We start from the raw sequence: 13,998 nt of genomic DNA on the forward strand, positions 1-13,998 counted from the left end.
TATAGTAATAATGTACATGTAATTTAAATTGTGTTTCAGTAAATAATAATACAATTAACAATCTAAAGTTAGTTAAATATTAATTCCAATATTTAAGTATAAAAAAGGAAGAATCACATTTCCATCTGCATCCCAATATTTACACATCCAAAGACAGACAGGCTCATAGGAGTCTGGCGACATATATATGAGTGCAAAAATAAAGGAGAGAACTAGACACCTGTTACTTCAGAAATTGTTATTGCATCTTTCCATTTACATTTTAACAACTAAGCTAAGAACTAGTAAAACCTGCTATTTCATGTTCTTTGATGTCATGTCTTCTCACTTTCCAATTGTCTTATCATTTATCATTTGAAATCCAGTAAATTTAACAAAGAGATTAGAAAAATCCTGACAAAGCAGTAAGGGCATGTGGTAGAAGTTGTCTTCAAAATATAATTGATTATTAAATAAAACCTTGACACTAAATTATCATCAGAATGATTTCCATTTATTAATGTATATGCAACCACAATAATAGTGTTAATACTGTTAAACTCAAATATATTTCTTACAGCAATAAATGTGTTCTTTTTATCAAACAAATGGATTTTGCTGCCTTATATATTCTGATGTATCCTCCTTTGTTATATTTTATATCACTTTCAATACGGGGTCAATATGTAATTCATTCAAATATACTGCCTAAGAGTGGGTAAGAATCATCAAGATAAATCACTTATCATAAACAGTGTATGAATAATCAACTTACACTAGACTTGTATAATAACTTTTCTTTAAACATAATATTTGCCTGTGCTGTTTACTGAGGATAAAAAGAAACAATTTAAAGAAAAAATATCAAACTGTATAGTGGTGGTACACACCTTTAATCTTAGCATGCAGGAAGCAGAGGCAGGGGGATCTTTCTGAGTTTGAGGCCAGCCTGGTCTACAGAGTGAATTCTAGAAAAAAAAAAAATATATATATATATATATATATATATATATATATATATGCTAACAAAATTTTTGTACTTAAAACAATCCCTAACTTTTCCTTTTGATTATTTGTAAACAGTTTACAAAACAAAGAAGAATGGAAATTGGGAATTGCTCAACCACTGAGTTTCTTCTTTTGGGAATTACCAATAACCCTGTAATCAAGGTGATTTTATTTACTACTTTTCTAATTGTTTATCTAATTATTCTCATTGAAAATCTTGGAATGATCACATTGATCAGAATGGACCCCCAGCTTCAAACACCAATGTACTTCTTCCTCAGCCACCTCTCTTTCTCTGACCTCTGCTATTCAACTGCAGTTGGACCAAAGATGCTGGTAGACCTTGTGGCCAAGAGCAATTCAATTCCATTTGTTGACTGTTCTCTGCAGTTCTTCATCTTCTGCATTTTTACAGATGCTGAGTGTGTGCTGCTGGCAGTGATGGCTTTTGATCGGTACAAGGCCATCAGCAACCCCTTGCTATATGCAGTAGACATGTCCAGAATGGTGTGCTATCAGCTCCTGGCTGTGGTTTATCTGGTTGGAATGGTAGACGCTTTGACACATACAACCTTGACATTTCGCTTGTGTTTCTGTGGGTCCAATGAGATCAACCATTTCTTCTGTGATGTCCCTCCTCTCCTATTACTATCTTGCTCAGATACAGAGGTCAATGAGCTTGTCATATTCACCTTATTTGGGTTTATTGAACTGAGCACCATCTCAGGAGTCCTTGTCTCCTACTGTTACATCATCTCATCAGTCTTGAAGATCCGTTCTGCTGAGGGGAGATTCAAAGCTTTCTCCACATGCACTTCCCATCTAACTGCTGTTGCAATTTTCCAGGGAACAATGCTCTTCATGTATTTCAGACCAAGTTCTGCTTATTCCCTGGATCAAGACAAGATCACCTCATTGTTTTATACTCTTGTGATCCCCATGCTCAACCCACTAATTTACAGCATCAGGAACAAAGATGTAAAATCAAGTGCAAAAAAATACCTGAGAGGTAGAGTTTCAGTTTAATTAAATAGATAATTCTCTTATATGCATACATATTTAAAATAAACATGTAAGTTGATATTCTTTTTCTTCAAATCAGGTGTAATGTGAGATAAGCCTCAAATAACTTTTTATTATAATATTTATTTTAGTAACTGCTGTGTACAAATCACTTGTAGTTTTAAAAAAATTCTGTATTTTACTACATCAAATATATGTGTGAGTTTTCTTTATAATTTTTAATACTATGTTCTTGAAAGGCAGGGAAAGTAAAGAAAAACGGTATATATCTATACACATATACTCAAGAAGAAAAGACTGAAATATGCACCATAAACTTCACTGAGAAGGAAACGGTAGAGAATTCTGGGTAGGATGATGGACTTTAGATGCAGAAGCTGAAACCAGAGATGCTGAGCTGGTCAGATAAGTGAAGGTGTACAAGAGAGGGTCAGAGATGTGGAGAATAAGCAGCAAAGTGCCTGTAAGTTTCACTCCTTGGGACATACTAACGCTGAATATTTATACTGTACTTCTGACAATTTTATGTCTTCTACTAAAAACATTTACTTAAATATTTTATGTACTCTTTACTCATTTTTTGATTACTTTATGCTTAGTTTTTGTTTGCTAAATATAAAAGGTGATATAAGCTTGACTTTGTAGTGCTAATTTGTCTGATTATACTCAATTATACTATACTGTATAACTCAAAATAAGTAGACATGATTTCTAGCATTGTACCATACAGGAATGATAAATATTTTAGGTAATGAATGCAACAATTGTGATGACTTAATTGTTATATAATGTTCATGTGACTCCTGACATTACACTGTACCACATGAATTTGTATATTACAGAGTCAACTAAAAATAAAACAAGAAAACAAGCTGTTCATGTAGATCTCATTTCATTTCTCTGTCATTGGGCGATCCCTGTGTCTTTCTTGGGGTCCTGTTTTCCAGGTAGCCTGCCTGGTGATGTGAGTAGCAGTCCAGTCATCCTTGTTCCACATCTAGTATCCTGTTATGAGTGAGTACATACCATGTTTGTCTTTCTGAGTCTGGGATACCTCACTCAGGATGATTTTTTCTAGATCCATCCATTTGTCTGCAAACCTCATGATGTCATTGTTTTTCTCTGCTGAGTAGTATTCCATTGTGTATATGTACCACATTTTGTTTATCCATTCTTCAGTTGAAGGGCATCTAGGTTGTTTCCATGTTCTGGCTATTACAAACAATGCTGATATGAACATAGCTGAACAAGTGCTCTTGTGGTGTGGTTGGGCATTCCTTGGGTATATGCCCAAGAGTGGTATAGCTGGTTCTTGGGGGAGATGGATTCCCAATTTTCTAAGAAATCGCCATATTGATTTCCAAAGTGGTTGTACAAGCTTGCATTCCCACCAGCAGTGGAGGAGAGTTCCCCTAGCTCCACATCCTCTCCAGCATAAGGTGTCTTCAGTGTTTTTGATCTTAGCCATTCTGACAGGCGTAAGGTGGTATCTCAGAGTTGTTTTGATTTGCATTTCCCTTAAAAAATGAAAAGCAAGGAGCACAGGTACTGTCCAGTCTGGGCGAAAAGCTCTCTACTCTGCCACTTCACAGCTTGTCAATTTCTTTGACCTCTCCATCCATGTTTAAAAACCCATTACTATAATAATTATGTCTAAATGACATTGCTCTAATTACATTGTTCTGTGTATTTTTAATCTTTCCCCGTCAGTGTAGACTGCCAGTCTCCCTGGTGCAAAAACAGATAAGATGTTAATATTTTGAATATCACTTCATTACCTACATTATAGATGAGACATGAGTTAAAAAAGAAAATAAGAAAATTGCATGATTTCATTGTAACTACAGTGTATCAAAAATTGACTGTTTTCATAGTGGAGAAGTGGGGAGAACAGGAGAATGGGAGGGAGGGAAACAGCGGTTGGTATGTGAAATGAAAAAAAATTAAATAAAAAAATTAAATAATAACTTTAATGATAACACATACTTTGTATATGTACTTCATGGTTTAAGGACATACGTGGAATGATTATGGATTGTAAGACAGTGAATGTAAAGAGAACATATCTTAACTCTATAAAAGGTATTCATCTAGTGCCACTTTGGATAAGCCATAGGAATATACATGATTTTAATGCTTTTGCTTGACCTAGTAATCACATCTAATAAGTGTGAACTGAGAAAAAAGATTTTATTAATAATACATATGGATATTAAATTGAATAGATGTCTAAAAATAGGAAATAAAATTGAAAAGATTTTCATGTCTCTGAATTTTAATAGCTAAAAGTTAAAAATTCAAGTGATAATATAACTTAGAAGGTTTATGACCTACACATAAATTTGATAGAGATACTAATGAAATTTTCATTTATTTTTGATTATGTAAAAATTTCAATGGGAATAGATATCAGAAGGCTTTGGTCTACATGGATTGTTTTCTTCAATATCCAGCCTACTCTTTCATTCTATGATTCTCTCCTTTTCATACATGTCCAGGAGAACAAGTAATTGAAAGTAGAATTATATAAATGTGATATCATCAGTGACTGTGTAATAGATCAACACTATGTGTATGTTTCTACTCTCAATGTTTTTCCTTCAGCTTTGTCATTAAAAACATGAACACTATGTATTTGAAGGTTAAGTTTAGATACTTATTTACAACAAATAATCACGGAGGCATATAACAGTGGTAGGTTGTATATCCAACAGTGTTAACTGTGTAAGTGGAAGTCCTGTTTTCACATCAGAGGCAAGTGCTTTTGACCTCTGGAGAGTCTTTCCTCTGAAATTATTCTTTGAAGTAGGTATTCAATGTGTCCTAAGTGACTATGGTATTCAGCCCACCATTCTTCCTTATTGGATATTTTTCCCTTCTGTTAAGTAGTGATCCATAGCAAATTACATATGTGGAACTTTCCAGCTGCCATATTTATTCTCAGTATGTTATGGCTCCTACTGTCATGTAATCCCATACTAATCCTGGGAAGGTTTGAAAAAAACTGTAGTTATAATAATGTCAAGAGCTTCCTCTTTGAGCAAAGACTATGATACTTTAATACTGATTTGGCCTACAATGAAACTGATAATGACCTCCTTGTGAGTCTGCTTCTGAAAAAGCCTCACCAGCTGTCCCACCTATAACACTTAACCTTTGCCACATATCACAGAAGTTAAATAACACATCTTTCAGGTCAACAAAGTTAACATCTAAGAGCAGTTCTGTGATTCTTCCAAAAAGAACTAAAGTGAAAAGAAATGACAAAGTTGATTTCAAGTGTTTATTGGAATTGATAGATCTGTTATATAGGGCTCTCTATATTGTCACTTAGTAATGAAAGCTGGTATTCATTGGAAAACTATTTGGCAGAATGTGTTAAGATGAGAACATCCTTGTCTTAAAACCCCTCAAAAAATCACATTCCCTCCTTTACACCACATAGAACTAAGTTTATATGTACACCAAAATGTATAGAAAATTGATAAGATTACCATTACTTGGGGTTAAATAAATAACCTTTGATACAATTGTTATTATGATGCTGCTCAATAAGGAAAATGAATGTATCATCAGCAAACATAATAACTTAGATGGCAGGAATCTCACAGAACAAAAGGCTAGAAACCAGTCATAGTAACTACAGATTGAATGATCTACTCCATATCATTTTTTTAAAGTACACAGAATAACCTAACATAATGTAAACCATTGAAATGATTGCTATGTTTTCCTTTCAATTGAGTTTTGGTTGCAGAAGTAGTTTTACTTACACTTGTTAATTGATATATACATGTAAAACATAGAAATTTTTGTTAATGTATAAAATTTGAAAATAATCGTATACATTTATATTTTTTAAAATTCAAACACTGCTTGTTAGAATGTAGGATCTCATCTTGGAGTTTAATCTCCTTGAGTTTTGACAAAAATCAATATTGAAGTTATGCTTGTAAAGTTAGAGAAACAATGACTCATAGATATCCTTGGTTGACAGGATGACTAAGTGGGAAAAGGTGGCTGCTCCCAAGCCCTATGACCTGAAATGGGTCACTGGCACTATATGGTAGAAGAAGAGAATCAACAAGATGTCTTCTTACATAAACAGCACACCATAGCATGTACATCTACAAACAGAGACCAATATATTTCAAAGTTCTATCCAGTGTGGAGACTTGGGGGAGGGGCCCCTGATGCTCCACATCTAATGGGGGAGATGATGGGAGCTGATGGCTGCTGTGAGTTTGTGAAGAAACCACTCTTCTTTGGAATGGTAGCCATTGATAGGTGACCCATCTCTCACTGAATGGCCCTTACACATAAATGTATGTTCAGCAAATTTTGATTAAGTGGGTTATTATTAAAAAATGACATAAAACTACAAGGGAGATGGGACACATGTTACTGGGAATTAGGCAGCTGGAGAGAGGAATGGTGGATAGATGTGACCAAGATGTATACCCGTGTATGAGATTAACAAACAAACAATAAAACAGTTCAAATATCCCACCCAGTGAAACTCTCATACTCTATTTATATTATTGAAACATACTTGTCTTCTCATGGATCACAGTTGTTCCCAGGCTTCAGACAGAGTTTTTCCTGTGTTCATGTCCAGACATATTAATGACTCTGATTTTCCTTGGTACCAGCAATATCTTTTGAACTCACTTGACAGTAATCATTGACTCAGTACCAGACAAATAATTTTCTGAAGTAAGGATTTTAAAAGTACATATAGTCTATGACTAATATGCTTAGAAGTATAACTGCCTTTAGGAAATCCAATTTTATAAATATATTTTTGATTTGTATCTACCTTACTTCTTTGTTTTTGATGTCTTAAAATTTTATCTTAATTGTTTTAACCATAGGATTAAAAAGATACATTCTCCATTAAAATTCAAGTATCTCTCAGAAGTTACTTGAACTAATCATTTCTTAACCATGTATTTTTTTTCCCGTGCTCTGGGCTTAATACAGGCATGGAAGTAGCATGGCATTGCATGGCGAGATGGCTCCCTAGGAAGTTAACTTTAGATGCTGTCAGAGTAGGCTACAGCCTGTGGAAGGATATATCCCTAGAGAAAGGGAAGCATTGAAGAGGAGTTTAATAAAATCAAAAGTGTCCCAGGATGACTCCAAACAATCTAGACATGCATCAGAAAATTAACAAAGCTCTAGGGCGACATACTTTATTTGATTAACATGGTTAAAAAATATAGGTAGTTATATCACATTGAATCTTGCCTTATTATTTCCTAGAGGAATCCATTGAGTATTTTAGTGTCACAATCATCATACCAAAATATAGTAGATAGCATTAAAATTGTCACAGAAATCAGTTGCAAAAATACACACAATCAGAGAATGTTGTATTGTAAGTATGCTAGCCCTTTATAGAGCTAATGGAAAGCTCCACAACAGCAAAAACATAATAGCCAGAGTCCCTGTAGGGTTTCAGAAGAAAAATGAAACTGCCTAGAGTATTATGGTACCTGAATTCTTACATGCCTTGAACATCCTTTCTTTGGCACACATCCTTCATATACAGGATTTACAGCAAATGACACATTAAGACTGACCAGGTGGAGGTAATATACATGATAACTAAGTAGTTTTTCAAAACATAAATCAAAATAGACTTCTAAAAATAGCTTTTCATGCCTATTTTGTACCTATATAGTGTGGGAATTATTCATTTTGGCCCCATTTCCAAACCTTTTTTTTGGTGAATGCATTTTAAGAAGATCATTTTTTTTTCATGCTTTCTTTTGTAAATATGTGGATATGCATCAGATTTTTATTTTATTCCCTTAAAATGTATGCATCTTTTCTGAAAATTTTACTCTTGCTAATTAGATATAACAATGGGAACCACTAGGAAAGATAGAGATAAAAATTTTCATCTGTTGGGAATTAAAGCCATGACTTTGGTCATGTTAAACTGGTACCATAATACTGAGCTATACACCTGAACTAAAAACAATCAACTTTTCTAGAAAAATAAAGTTTTACTTGTTTGTCAAACACTCTACCCATATGAAATTCCAGATACTGAACCATATATTTATAAAGGTTTATCCCTGAAAGATTAGTGTGTAAGATTCTAAGACCAGGTACACGGTTGGTGATAATCATCATGACTCATTACAAGTTCTGGGACCTTAGGCAAACAGAACTTCTTCCGTGAAGGCATCAATAGTCTTTACATATTGTCAGGACTCCACTTTTTTATTGTTAGTTTCATTTGTATTTCAATAAAATGTACATAAAGGAAAAGACTTGTTCTTTGAGACAGATATGGGTTCAAATCTCTATCTGATTATTTACATAGTAGTTTTGTGGTCAAGTCACATGGATATTAACTCTAAATAGGGAATTGATGTGAATATTGTATAATATAATACAGGATATTATTCAAGAGACTGTCTACTACCATACTAAGCCATATATGAGGGACTAAGCCCTTAAAGAAAAGATTACATTATTTATATCATCATGTCATGAAATGCAGACTTGAGTTTCTAATCCTGTCCTCTTTAGAGTCCATTCCTCTAGTTGACCATAGTCAGCATATGCCTTCTAGCCTTAGGAGCTGTGTGCAAAATCTATACAACATCCACCTACAGAGTAGTTTTCTTTTTGCCACCTTCAGTCCTGGGTAGAGCTGTGCATAGGATGCCATGCAAGCCATCTCATATGCCTCCTTAGACCACTGCACTATTATCTAAGTCCTAGACTTTATATTCCAAAGCACACTTGAGTAATGAAGCCTAAAGTAAAATATTTTACACTGTCCTATAATGTCCTTGCCTACAGGGAAAGTTGGAATGCCACACTTACACTTACTTACAAAGAATCATGATCTATTAGGCACTTCAAAGTGTATTTCCTCTTGGCTATTCAAGCTGAAATCTTTACTTCATTTAATATTAAGGTGCAAATCTTTCTTTACTTTTTAAAGCTTGTGTTGGTCAGATCTCTATTGCATTACATACTTATGGGGAAATTATCATTCATAAAATATTGCCTACTTTAGTGACTAGAACCCTGGCCTAGAATCAAAATTTAGCATACATTTTTAGTATCATAAGCCTTTCCATTTAATTCATCCCCTCTGTTTGACCTCATGTTTGTCTTATTTGATTTCTGTTATTCCTGCAACATTTGCATTTGTCTTACAGAACAGGCAGACAAGCCATCATCTACCACTCATAGGTTTCATTTCCTATCTCTGACCTCATTACCACAAATCCCCTTGACAATTTTAAGATGATAATTAGAGATCAAGGGATTTAAATACCACTCAATCATTGAGAAAATATTTTGCAACCACTGAAAAAATACATTTCAACCAAAAATGAAGTTATATAACATATATAATTTTTCATACAACCTGTATGTTATTATTTAAGGAGCCAACTCATTCTATAATATCTTGTAAAATACACTTATGTAGAAGTACCTGTAGCTGGAGTTATCTCCAGTCTCGCCTGGGCCGGCAGCCACTCAGACTCAAATAAACACACAGACACTTATATTATTTAAACTGTTTGGCCTAATGGCTCAGGCTCATGACTTACCGGTATCTTTACATCTTACTTCTCATGGTGGTGGCAGTTGGCAGCGTCTCCTCACTCAGACTTCCATTTCCCAGAATTCTCCTCTCTTTTTGTCCTGCCTATACTTCCTGCCTGGTTACTGGCCAATCAGCCTTTTATTTATCAATCAATCATCCACAGCAAGTACCCATTCTTAGGAGTTAAGTAAAAATATTACAAGAGAAAAAAAATCATGTTTTTTGAATATTAGAATTACACAAAGTAAACTGAAAGCAATGAATAGTAAATTGATATTTATTTCATTAAAAAAACACTTAGCTTGTACATGAAGGAAAACACAGTAATCAACATTGTGGAAATAATTAGTGTATAGGAATTAATAGCTATGGAAGTGGGACAGAACTTAACACAACCACAAAGAAAGGTAGAAAAGATAAACTATATGAGTCATCAGAAAAGAAATAAAATTACATCCATCATTAAATTGAGATTAAAATAGAAATTGTCTTTTGGAATTAAAAGTTTATTCATAAAAAAGTACAGCTTAATATTTGAGGGATTAAAAATTAGTTCTATTTGAACAAGTGAGCTACAAGAAAGGTATATATTACTTATGAATCAAAATGAAAGAAGAAAACATTTAAATCAAATTTATTTTATACTTAGGTTCAAAGAACTAATTAAAGACTGTTGAGAATTATGGAGAGAAGTTAACATAAAAGTCAATGAAATTAAGTGAAAAGTCAAGCTTACATAAAACAAATACTAAGCAGCCAGGCGGTGGTGGCACACGCCTTTAATCCCAGCACTCGGGAGGCAGAGCCAGGCGAATTTCTGTGAGTTTGAGGCCAGCCTGGGCTACCAAGTGAGTTCCAGGAGAGGCGCAAAGCTACACAGAGAAACCCTGTCTTGAAAAACAAAAAACAAAAAACAAACAAAAAAAATACTAAGCATAGTAACTTAAAAAAGTGATAGAGAAAGTAACAAGGGAGACCCTAGTTTCAACATTAGGCTCTGGGCTTTTTTTTTTTTTTCAGATTGGTACCTCATTATTCATACAGTTGTGAGTTAAAAATATTCAACTGACTATTCCAAATGTTAGAAGAAAAACTGAAATTACTAAAGCTGTGAGGTCTATTTTCAGTTATCTAAGAAAATAATTTTTTACTCATAATTTTTCTAATGGCAATTTTGACATCTTTGTTTCTGAGACTATATATCAGGGGGTTAAGCATGGGTATAATCAATGTATAGAACACAGAGGTCATTTTGTCAATATCCATTGAATGGCCTGTACTAGGACGCAAATAAATGAAAATCAGGGTACCATGATAAATAGTGACCACTGTCAAGTGAGAAGCACAAGTAGAGAAGCCTTTCCTTCTTCCCTCTGCAGAACCTGTTTTGAGGATGGCTGCTATAATACATACATAGGAGAGGAGAACAGCAAGAAGACAGATAGCTTCCACCAAACTTGCAAAGACTACCAAAATGATGTCATGTGTATAGGTATCAGAGCAGGAAAGAGAGAAGAGTGGAGAGATATCACAAAAGAAATGATTAATTTCTTTGGAGCAGAATGATAACTGGAAAGTATTAGTGGTGTGAATTATTGAACTCATAGTTCCACCCATGAATGCTCCAATTGCTAGCTGACCACACACTCTCTTGGACATAATTACAGTATAAAGCAGGGGGTTACAGATTGCAATATACCTGTCATAAGCCATGGCAGCCAAGAGGAAAGATTCTGTGTCAACTAGAGAGCAGAAAAAATATAACTGTGTAGCACAGCCATTGTAAGAAATGGTCTTCTTGTCAGAAATCAGATCTACAAGTAACTTGGGAGCAATGACAGAAGAGTAGCATGCATCTATGAAAGACAGCATACAGAGGAAAAAGTACATGGGGATGTGTAAGTTAGAACTGACTGTGATCAATAAGATCATCCCAATATTCCCCATAAGAGTAACAGAGTAGATGGAGAAAAACACAGCAAACAGAAGACTCTGGAGCTCTGGATGGTCACTGAATCCCAGAAGAAAGAATTCAGTCTTCAAAGTGCTGTTCTCCAGTCTCATTATTTGTACGAACTTTGGTTTCTGTAGCCAAGATAGAATAGAAACCGAGAAAAGAAATAAATTTCAAAATCAGTAGCAAAGTGATTTGTAATCTACATCATACTCATAGAGCAAGAAAAATAACATGTTTAATTAATAAATTTTCAACCTTGATGCCACATGTTGAGTTTATAGTATGTCTTCTTGAAGTTTTCATACCTTATATTTACTGTCAAACTGGTTGTAGACTCTGAACATGGATGACACTTTACCTTTAATTTCCTTAGCACTCTATCACTGGTCAAAGGGTTACTCTAATAAGTATGTAGTTTTACAACTATGAATAAATTGGTCTGTTTTCCTGTATGTTTCCCCCATTAATTGCTATAGTAGATAAAAGTGTATCAGTTCCAGAAGAATCTTTGCCAACAAAGGAGTAAAGGAATTTTTTTACTTTGAGATATGGTTCCCAGGTGAGGAACAAAGGATGTCCTCAGCTTTGTTCAGCTGCCATGAATAGCAAAAAACAAAGACTAGGAATCACACTTCAGCAGGTCCCAGCTCTATTGTTCATCAGCAAACAATGTCCAGCAAGACAAACATCCACCATGTTTGAGGTTCATCATCTAGAATCAGAATGACAGCACATTTCTTAATATATACAAATAAAAGAGTACTTCCTTCCCCAGCCTCATCATATTCTCAGTGGCAAGAATAATTCTGAATGATTTGACAAATTGTTTAAATATAGAATCAAAATGATAAAAATAATTGATCACATTTATAAATTTGTTGCATTCAGTTATGATCATAAAATATATCCAGGAGTGCTTTCATGTTCTTAGTACATATTTCAAAAACTGAAATATTTGTATTTACCTACTACTCTAATTCATTGACCTTTATATGGCTGTTAATCTATATAGACCATCATAATACACATGAAACCCATTAATGTGGATAGACAAAGTATTGCTCCCTCCCTTACTAAATAAAAGAAAAGTATGCATTTGGATTTAAATAACTAGATGGTTCTATTTCTGTGATTTGGAATATGTCATTTGTACACTGTAGTTTTATTTTCAGATGTGTATCTTTCACATTATAGTAGCATTTATCTACAGAACTATATGGACATGTAAAGTACTTTCAAAATCACATTTCATGTCCCAAATATTTAGTAAGTATTCATTATCAACAAACTAAAAGTCAAAATAAGTTTGATCTCTTAAGATATCAATATTAACTTATTTTAACCCATGATTCATATGAATATGTAAAAATGTCTTGTATAGGATAAAAGTTCAAACTAAATAATTTTACTTTAAAAATTAATAGTTGAAGTCAGTTGGAAGAATAAAATACCACTGGACTAGTAGCCAAATATTGTATATCTATAGTCTGGAAATATAAGTAGGTTTCTCACAGGAAATCCCAAATCTCATGGAATTGCAGTCCTTTCTCTCATAACTACACATACGAGACCTGACTAAAGCTATCACAATGGCAATGGCTGAAAAAGCAAGGGAAAAGCAAAATACATAGAGCATTGAATAAGTGTCCTTAACCCAAGAACCTGCTTCTATGCAGCAGCTTCCTTTATGCTTATCATTTAAAGAGCAGCCCACAAAAAAGGGTCAGAGTGATCTGCAAAATTAAATGCCATACTGGTCTGAATAGTAATGCAAAATTCTTTTCTTTGCCAATGGGATATTTTACCAGAGACCATCATATCTAATGACTGAATTACAGGTGACAAAAATTCAGTTTTATAGGAAAGGATAATTCTGATAGTCTTTCAAAGTTGGTGCATGTTTCAAGATTGAAAACATAATGAAGAACAAAAAATTAAACAAAATTGAATATAGGGAAGTAAATGACTCAACACAGTCAAAGTTCAAATGAATCATAAAAGAAGGCAAACAAACTTGTTCTATAAAATGGTTAGACAAGAAGAGGGCATTTCTGAAGGAGACCAAAAAAATCTGCATCTATTTATCCATACTTCCACATACTAAATTCTTACACTTCCTTCACAGATTTTCTTTGAATGCAATGATCTCTTCTGAAGGATTGTTACATGCTTCTTTATAGGTAACGATATCATGAAGATAGCATAAGAGGAAATCAATGTCTTTTACAAATTACATGCACTTCAATTGCTATCTGAATCTGTTTCTCCGTGTTCCTTTGTTACTTTTGTTTTGAGGCTGAGTCTCCCTATGTAGGTTTTCTTGGCTGAAGCTCACCTCTAGACCAGGCTGGCTTCACGGCTAACTCACAGAAATCCACCTTTGTCAGCCTCCCAAGTACTAGGATTAAAGGTATGTTCCATTATGTGTGGCTCTGTTTAATTTATTAAC

General features: G+C 34.0%; 2 protein-coding genes across 2 annotated transcripts; one reads left to right on the top strand and one right to left on the bottom strand.

The window, feature by feature from the left end:
• The first annotated feature begins 1,065 nt into the window (after positions 1–1,065).
• On the top strand, positions 1,066–2,013 carry LOC131909326 (olfactory receptor 5W2-like). Its single transcript, XM_059260843.1, has one exon. The coding sequence runs from the start codon at positions 1,081–1,083 to the stop codon at positions 2,011–2,013; it is 933 nt and encodes a 310-aa protein (XP_059116826.1). The 5' UTR covers positions 1,066–1,080.
• Positions 2,014–10,723: 8,710 nt separating this feature from the next.
• LOC131908277 (olfactory receptor 5AP2-like) lies at positions 10,724–11,677 on the bottom strand. Its single transcript, XM_059259328.1, has one exon. The coding sequence runs from the start codon at positions 11,654–11,656 to the stop codon at positions 10,724–10,726; it is 933 nt and encodes a 310-aa protein (XP_059115311.1). The 5' UTR covers positions 11,657–11,677.
• Positions 11,678–13,998: the final 2,321 nt, after the last annotated feature.

Source organism: Peromyscus eremicus, chromosome 4 (assembly GCF_949786415.1).
Source record: "Peromyscus eremicus chromosome 4, PerEre_H2_v1, whole genome shotgun sequence".
NCBI lineage: Eukaryota > Metazoa > Chordata > Mammalia > Rodentia > Cricetidae > Peromyscus > Peromyscus eremicus.

Coding starts and splice junctions, on each gene's coding strand:
- LOC131909326 (XM_059260843.1), top strand. CDS start 1,081: ATGGAAATTGGGAATTGCTCAACCACTGAGTTTCTTCTTTTGGGAATT.
- LOC131908277 (XM_059259328.1), bottom strand. CDS start 11,656: ATGAGACTGGAGAACAGCACTTTGAAGACTGAATTCTTTCTTCTGGGA.